At 36.6% G+C, this 9367-nt stretch overlaps 1 protein-coding gene across 2 annotated transcripts in view; it reads right to left on the reverse strand.

The window, feature by feature from the left end:
• Positions 1-3182: 3182 nt before the first annotated feature.
• LIN28B (lin-28 homolog B (C. elegans)) overlaps positions 3183-9367 on the reverse strand; it is a 136916-nt gene continuing 130731 nt past the window's right edge. Inside the window, exon 4 of one of the 2 annotated variants that reach the window (XM_011952876.1) lies at positions 3183-8101. In XM_011952876.1, coding sequence (XP_011808266.1) covers positions 7738-8101 — 364 coding nt within the window. In that variant the 3' untranslated portion in view covers positions 3183-7737. The remainder of the gene's footprint in view (positions 8102-9367) is intronic. The other variant, XM_011952875.1, reaches the window with a different exon arrangement.

Genomic DNA, 9367 nt, shown 5'->3' on the forward strand with positions numbered 1-9367 from the left:
AAAAAAGAGAAAAAGAAAAAGAAAGAAAGAAGAAAGAAAAAAGAGAAAGAAAGAAAGAGAAAGAAAAAGAAAAGAAAAACAGAAAGAAAGAAGAAAGAGATAAATAACACTTGAAATATCTGACATACTGGCAGTGAGGGAGAGGCCACACTTCTAGAAGTAAAGGTGAAAAAGCAGTATGAAAGGACAGGTCAACAATACGTCTATTTGCACCAAGTCAGACAGAAGTGTGGTTTGATTCTTAAGTGTGAAATAGTCTTTCCCTGGACTTTGACTTTGGGCATTGTCCTTACTTTAACAGGCCTCTTTCTTCTTCTTGACAAAAGAAAACAAATCATGTGATTTGGGATGTAAGCAAAACCTCCAAGGTTGGAGTTTGTGTTTTAAATAACTTTTACAAACTGGAGCAGGCGTATATAGTTACAGATGCTGAGCAGCTCAGAAATTAAGTAGAAATGGAAGCCCTTGGCCTTCAGAAAACAGCCCACATCTTTCAGAAATTTTGAGTAATTTTAGAAACAAAACACACTATAAATATAATAAACTATCCTATATTGTGTTAAGAAACATGCCTGCTATGCAGCCACAGAAACATTTACCATTTCCCAGGCAGTCCAAACTAATTCAGAAAGTGTGTGTGTGTGTGTGTGTGTGTGTGTGAGAGAGAGAGAGAGAGAGGAGACAGGATGAGAAAGGGCAACATACTGATTTCTAAATTGAGGATGACAGAAATTACATTTGAGCAACTGTGAAAGTTTTAAGAATTTTCAATTATTTCTAGAAAGCAAAGCAAACAAGAAACCCCACAGTTTTTGAGGAATGTTTTACAAAACTAACAGGCAATCAGGAGCAGAATCGATCACAAAACGGTGGTTATCACACAGCACTGCTTTGATTTAGTAGCCTAGCAAGCAAAAGCTTCATACAAAGGCCCTTACAAAAAGCTTACACGGGAGACACAGACAGGGCAGGAAACGTAGTACTCTGCACAGAGAAGGGCAGCCTGGAATTCTGGCTGGGTCTTCCTGTTATCCTGAATGTGCCTTACAGCTCTTCTTTATTCAAAAAAAAAGCAACATTAACTACGTAAGCATATTGGACTATTTGTTTTAATGATCAAATTCTTCTATGTATAAACTCTGGTAGGGCGTGGTGGTTCACGTCTGTAATCCCAGCACTTTTGGAGGCCAAGGCAGATGGATCACCCGAGGTCAGGAGTTCGAGACCCAGCCTGGCTAACATGGTGAAATCCTCTCTCTACTAAAAATACAAAATCAGCCGGATGCAGTGGCACGCGCCTACAGTCCCAGCTGGAGAATCGCTTGAACCTGGAAGGTGGAGGTTGCAGTGAGCCGAGATTGTGCCACTGGTCTCCAGCCTGGTGACAGAGCGAGACTATGTCTCAAAAACAATGCTCTCGTGTATGTATGTGTATATATACATATATAAAACCAGAAGAAAATTAAAAATGCTAATGGTTATTTCTAGGCAATGGGATTATGTGTATATATATGTCTATATATGTATATATACACACGTCTATATTTTATATACACACACAATGTGTCTATACATATATATATATATATATATATTTTTTTTTTTAAGCTTTTCAGCCAGGTGTGGTGGCTCACGCCTGTAATCCCAACACTTTGGGAGGCTGAGGTGGGATCCTTGAAGCCAGGAGTTAAAGATTAGCCTGGCTAACATAGGGAAACAGTCCCTACAAAAAATTTACAAATTGGCCGGCGGAGGGGTGGTTCATACCTGTAATTCCAGCACTTTGGGAGGCCAAGGCAGAAGGATCAATTGAGCCCAGGAGTTCAAGACCAGCCTGGGCCACAAGATAGTAAATTTTTGTTTTGTGATCTTACCATCTCTACAAAAAATGCAAAAAAATAGCCAGGCATGGTGGTGTAGGCCTATAGTCCCAGCTACTTGGGAGACTGAGCTGGAAGAATCACTTGAGCCTGGGGAGGTTGAGGCTGCAGTGAGCCGTGGTTGTGCCGCTGCACTCCAGCTTGGGTGACAAAGCAAGACCCTGTCTCACAAAAAGAAAATAAAAAATTTTCCATATACTAAATATAAATTAATAAAAGCTGTTATTGGTTACTTTCAGACAATGGGATTACATATATTTTTAAGGTTTAAAGGTTTTCCATATTCTCGAAAGTACAAAGAGCCCTTCACATTCAAAGAAAAGTGAATCATACATGGTTGTACAAGAATGTGAATACACTTAACAATCAAAAATGGTTAAGGCTAGGCATGGTGGCTCACTTGTAATCCCAGTCCTTTGGGAGGCTGAGGAGAGAGGACTGCTTGAAGCCAGGAGTTCAAGACCAGCCTGGGCAGCAAAGCAAGACTCCATCTCTCTCTAAAAAAAAAAAAAAATTAGCTAGGCATGGTGCGCATCTGTAGTCCAGCTACTCAAGAGGCTGAAGTGGGAGGATCACTCAAGTCTAGGAATTTGAGCCTGCAGTAAGCTACAATTGCACCACTGCACTCCAGCCTGGGCAACAGAATGAGACCTCATCTTAAAAAAAAAAAAAAAAAAAAAGTTATATTAAATCTACTCCGCCTTTACCACATTTTAAAATAAAATAAGAAGAGTTATAACAGATCATCAAAAAAAGAAATCATCCAGGTGTAGAGAGGAAAATAAGTTTGATTGTGGAACTGGCCAATTTATAGAACTCAATAGTTTTACCAAATGGTTTGTTATAGTACATTAATACTGCATTCATGGTTTGATAAATCTATATTCCCATTTTAGATATTTGGTACTGATATAATTTGCCTTTTTCTTTTCAAATTCTTTATTAGAAAAAAACCTGTAGAAAAATTCTAAAATGATTTCTTCAATAGGCTTTGAATATTTTGCTTCAAATCACTCTTCCTGACCATGTGAAGTATGTGCCTTTATTCATTCACAAGCTTGCACAATCTCTGCTGGACAATTCTGAGTGATGGCAGCTTCCACCTTTCCTTCTTCCTTCACTTAGACTATATTTATTCAGCATCTGTATTGTTGGAGTAAGTTCCACGTTAATACTCACCACTGAGGATATGTTAATACCATTTAACTTATGCTCCAACTGATGTAAAACATTGCCTAAATGGCCTTTTATCCTTTCACTTAGTAAGAACACACATCATAAAAAAATCTCCAAAACCCATCATAAATGCCAACGTTATATGTTTTATTTTTAATCAAGTAATTTTTTAAAACCCCAGCATATCCATAATTGACAGAATTAGACATTAGGCATGAAATGAGAATATAAAACCCAGAGTGTACAGAAAGGCAAACAGTGCTTCAGTCCCTCCAGATAACTGCACGCAAGTGAAATGCATTCCAAACATCTACCCCTTATCTTTCAAAAACATACAGTTCAAGTGTTTTTATTTTCACTTGTAAACAGCATGAATCAAAATGGACAATGAGGTAATCTAAATGCTACACAGGATAATTTAAAAACACTAGATAAAACACCATTATTAAAGACATATAAAAATCAGGGTTCACTTTGGTCTCTAGTATGGTTAGAGTTGTTAATACCAAAAAGCAACACATACTAATTGAAGCCAGCTTGGTGGCAGGTGCCAGTGGTTGATAGATGGAAGTGATTCAAGAGGTAGTCAACACCATCATTTTCAAGCTGGTAACTCTCACAAGTGTTAAGCCACAGATGCATTAAATATCATAATACTTTCTCACAGTACAGTACTTTACCATAACTTGCAGCTTTGTTCCAAATATAACATTTAAAAATGAATCATAGGTCAGCTTCTCACTCTAACTGAACAATTATGACACAGATCATACAACCACCACATCTTAAAGAGGCTGTTGACAGCTATGTAAGACAGAGTTTGATGCTTTTAACAAGATGTTCTTCTCTAAAACAAATAAATCTCATTAAGACATCTAGAAAATTAAAGTCAGTGCAGCTGCACTTGTACATACTTTCCCAAATTTTATAACCAAAGGGGAAATACACATATATATTTTATGATAAACATTTCTTAGAGAAAACAGATAAATTAATTTAAATTAACTTTCAGACTTAATGAGATTTCCCATGTCCTGTATAATTCATCTTACAGTGAATGTTACAAAGTCTATTAACACTTATGGGCTCCTATTCACAAACTAAATACAACCAGCAGTGACTTGGGGCCGCCCTGGTGCAAAATAAAACTGAGCCAGAATAAAAATAATATTGGCAATATTGGAGGTGGACTGATGCTAATAACATGACATTTCTTGATATTTTTTCTTACATTGCACACTAAACTTCCAAGTTATAAGCAGGTAAAACTCTTTCTAAATCTTTCAACTGCAAAAATACATCCAAGGTCTTCTAGTGAAGACTAGAAATCCAAGTATAAAAATGTTTCCATTATAGTCTGCCATGTAGCAAATGATCAGCTTACAGGGCTAAGAGACTGGCAATGCATCTTCTTTAGGAATTACATTTGTGTTGACATGAGGGTGAGGTCAAGAGATAACTGAATTCACAGACCTGCTGCCCCACCATTAGTAATCCCTGCAAAGTGATGCTTCACACAGACCCTTTTCCCTCAATAGCTAGTAATGGCATTGCATGTTCATTCCTTGGCAAGCCAGTGCTAGTTATGTGCCTGGGGCTATAATGCTGCAATACGCTTGGCTTCAGGGCAGCACAGACAGTAAATGAAGGACATTGGCATCTTTTAAACTCTTTGCCTAAGCACGAATACCTGCATAAACCAACCCCTCTCCCTGCTACCCCTTCCGACCTCCGCCTCTGGGCAAAGAGATGCTTCTAAGACTGCTTCTGTGTTCTGTTTTGCTTAAGTTCTTAAGTTGAACAGTGCCCATAATTCTTTAAACTAAATACATGATTATTTTAAGGAGATGTTTGGAGACTTTGCTAACTAAAAGGAGATGCTTCATTATTCACAAATGTTTGTCAGAAACATGCAGTTGTGGATTGCTATTTATAATACAGATAAAAAGGTTCTGTACCAGAGAATTATCAGCCACCTGTAAGGCTGGAAGAGCATACATACAGGTGTGCTATGCATCAACTATGAGGTAGCCTTTTGCTGTAAACAGAATATTTTACCTATGTAAATGAACAATGTGTTCACATCAGTGATATTCACATATGCATGGAGTTGAGGGAATCTGCTTTAGAGGAGTTTTCACATGAAATAAAAATAGGATAACTGATATCTGATATTCAAAAATTTTGATCTATGTCAAACTCAGAGGTAGTTACTATCATCAGTACATAATACTTATATAAAGGTATAAGTTATTTGGTTTGTTTTGAGTAAGCAGGACTGTAGACTAGTCTGTAAAGAAACAACAAAAATATTATATGGTATGTTCCCTGAGCAAAGTTCTTTGTCCTGAGTATGTTATGTAATAGTGACAATATTCTCATATAAAAAATAAACCCCAACTTTCAACCATAAGATAGGTTTGGTATGTGCTCTTAGTTCAGTCTGGTAAGATGATGAAAAGGATTTCAAATTGCACCAATAAAGACCATAGTTCTCAAGTGTTTCTATTTTTTACCATGATTTTAGCTCTAAATTTCTTTTTATAAACAGGAAATGTCCAATTTTCAAGTCCATAATTTCCTATTTCCATAAGGTGAAGGAACTTTGGTTTGAATTTTCAAAGTGACTTATCTATCATGTTTTGCATTTTTACTGTTAACCTGCTTATTATACCTGCTAAAAATTGAGCAATGCTTATCATGTTTTGCATTTTACCGTTAACTTGCTTATTATGCCTGCTAAAAATTAAGCAATGCCACTTTGATTTGTCTACATAATTTAAATAAGCTTGAAATCCTCACATAAGGCAAGGAAGTACTTCTCTACAGCTATATCACATTCAATATCGTCAAAGGTAAGCTTTGCATCACAGCACACCGATATTTCAGTGTATACCATGCAGATTCTCACAATCACTGTTGTGAAATTCAAGCTGAGTTGTAAAGGACTGGCAACCCAACCTGAGGCATTTTCTTCTTATGGTGGTGGCTTGCTGAAACGGCAGCAACTATATACATCTCCCATGACAGGACAGGAGGGAGAGGAAGTAGAAACTGTTCAGCGGAATATGTCTCATTTGAGTCATGCTATTTTTATTTAATTATCTGAGCTTACACCAACAGGCCCATACATTATAATTATAATGCTTAGTATTATTCCCAATATTAAGCACTATAATTAACTGGTACCTTCTTGTAGATGTTTCAGAAATTTGCCCATAACATCTAGAGCCAGGATGACCCCAAAATAATTTTTTTTCCATGACCGAAACCTAATGGGACCAATACTATGACTGGTCCCTAGCCAGTTTATCACTCTGAGAACCAACCTGAGAAGATTCTCCCTAGTACTGAATGTTCATCCTGTATCCACCATATAGGTTACTTCAGAATAAGCATTGGAGGTAACTTCCATAGGTTCAAAGTTACTGTATAAAATACTTGCAGTTCTCTGGTGGGAGAGATTTGGTACCTCTGCCCCAGGCTTGTCACTCTTGTTAACTGCCACTGAACACTGCCTTTTTTCATATCATTCACAGGTCATATATATTGGGCAATTGTGAACATCCATTTAATTTTAATTCTCAACCCCGGTATTTCATTCATTTCTGTGCTGCTTGTTTGTTTTAGAAAGAAGTTAGATAACTCTCCAGGATGAACAAAAAAAACAGCCACCAAAAATATACGTCAAACAATTGGAGTTCTCTAAGGTCTTCAGCAGTAAATAAGGAGGGCTACCTGCTCTAAGCAATGGGTAGAAGATTGACTCAGCCAAGGGAAGCTGCTGTTGCCACACAATCCCTTACAACCCTCACAACATGGAAAAGGTTACAAGAAGCTGGTATTAAAATACTACTGAAAACAAGTCACTAAGATTATCCTCCCCTTCATTTCTCTTAATAGGCATCTAACGTTACAATCAAACATAGAATTTAAAACAGTGAAATATCGGCACAAATTACACATTCATTGTCTTTTGTGGAGTTATGTATCCCAGAATCAAAAAAGCTTATGGCAGTCAGAGGCATACGAAGTTGAGGTACTGCCTTCAAAGAGGGGGGAAAAAATATCACTCCAGAAATTTCAAGAAAAAGAGGCAATCCCAAATTCAGGAGAACTGGATGTCTTAAAAACCTATAGTGTACCCCATAGTTGGCAGCTCTGAGATCTGAAGTATCCTTTGGTTCACACAAAAAGTAACAGTCATGTTTTTATTTTTATATAATATAAAAGAAGTGGTATTTCAAGAAAACTCCAGTGGGTTAAATTTAAAACTATCTATAATGCTTCACATGGGTTTTCAATTCTTGGAAATATCCAATTACATGAGGGAGGGTGTGTGCTTTGATCTATACACAAATATATAAAGACAAAGGCTCTTTATATATGTGTCTACATTTCTATATAAAATTCTCATGTGCACACACAGACTCAGGCTCTCTCCCTCTCACACATGCACATATTGACAGACATAGTATCTTACTCTCTGAATTAACATAAAACATGGCACCCTGCTTAAATGTAATTTGCTTAGAGTGATTTGTCTGTTTAAAAAATTCACAGTTCCCCAATAGTAGTTAAAATCCCAGGTCAGCTACTGCTTGTGAAATACTGTTCCCCTATACTTGTATGAGGTAGACTTTGCAACAGGTAAAAGGAAAGAACATATGAAGAAGACCTGTTATGTCTTTTTCCTTTTTTGAACTGAAGGCCCCTTTTTGCTTTGCTCTTCTGGTGCTGTAGGTGACTTTGTGGAGGAAGCTTCTTGAGGTGACCTGCCTGACCGTTCTGAGATCTCTGCCCTAGCCTCCTGAGGTGGTGATGTACAGCCATGCCCGCCTCCCACTTCTCGAGGGAGAGTTGAAGTGCATGGCTGGGATTCTGCTTCCTGTCTTCCCTGAGAACTCACAGGTGGCTGTGCAACATTTTTATGTGGGCAGTTTGCCACCATGTGCATGATGCTCTGACAGTAATGGCACTTCTTTGGCTGAGGAGGTAGACTACATTCCTTAGCATGATGATCAAGGCCACCACAGTTGTAGCATCTGCAAGGCAAAAAGATGAAAATATCTTAGAAGTAGGCAGCATGTATCCAAAAACACATTTTAAAATGTGAAGACACACAAACTATCAATGAGACAAGCTTATTTTAATGTGCCTTCTTAAAAGTATTTATCATTGTTTACACTGGTTACACTGTTGGTTCAAAGACTATCTCCAAAATGTTCTCGTGAGGTTAAAAACTTAGTTGTGTGAGACATAACTAAACACAGTGAAAAACAAGAGTATTAAAACACGAAAGAATATTTAATCACTTCCATATAGAAATGATTCCTTTAAATTTGACACTATCTGGTCATTTTAAAAGAACGATTTAGCCCACTAGAGGGCAACGAATATTCAACAAAAAAACACCAGCCAGTTTTAAAAACAAGAGTGTAGAAATACAGCTGTTGGCATGATACAAAGTGGCAATTCACTCAGAAATTGGGAAAATTTTAGACCAAATTAAATTTTAAGAGTTTAACACTTCTTTGAATGTTAATTATTTTGACTGCAGAAACCAGCTTAAATGGAAAAAAGTTTTCCTTTGTATAAAATTAAGTAGTGCAGTGAAATTTGATATTTAAGAAAGTCAGTCTAGTCAGAAAGTCAGGATGGTATCTGGCAAATTACCAAGCAATTTTAGAGCAATAGAGTAAATGTCTGAATCAGAACAGTGCTAAAAAAAGAAAGTTTCTAAATACTTAGATTGAATTAATAAAAGTTCATGCTAGTTCAATGATGAGAAAAGTTTACTTTCTTTTCCTTTTGTAAGAAATTAGCTTTCTTTCAGGGTGATCTTTTTAGTTAAAATAAATGGAAATCTATCCATAATATGTGAATGCACACTGAAGACATGGCTTTGTATTAGATGTCTGAAAGTTCAGCTTTTAGTTTGGCAAGGAAAAGCTAAGCAAGAAAATTTATTCAGAGGTATATTTGTTCAATTTCAATCAGATTTTCTTCTAAAATTTTATATTAAAAATAACAAAAGACCATAAGTGGAAGAAACTAAGAAAAATTTATATTTACTAAAGGTTTTAAATCTGATTTTTTTTTTTTTTTTTTTTTAGGCGGAGCTCGCTCTGTCGCCCGGACTGGAGTGCAGTGGCCGGATCTCAGCTCATGGCACATGTATACCTGTTAACAAACCTTCAAGACAAACACATGTGTCCCAGAATTTAAAGTATAATAAAAAAAAAAAAAAAAAAAAAAAAAAAAGAACATAAGTGTATACTGGGCTGAATTTATCAATATGGGTGCACTTA

This window comes from Colobus angolensis, unplaced genomic scaffold, assembly GCF_000951035.1.
Source record: "Colobus angolensis palliatus isolate OR3802 unplaced genomic scaffold, Cang.pa_1.0 Scaffold35, whole genome shotgun sequence".
NCBI classification, from domain to species: Eukaryota; Metazoa; Chordata; class Mammalia; order Primates; family Cercopithecidae; genus Colobus; species Colobus angolensis.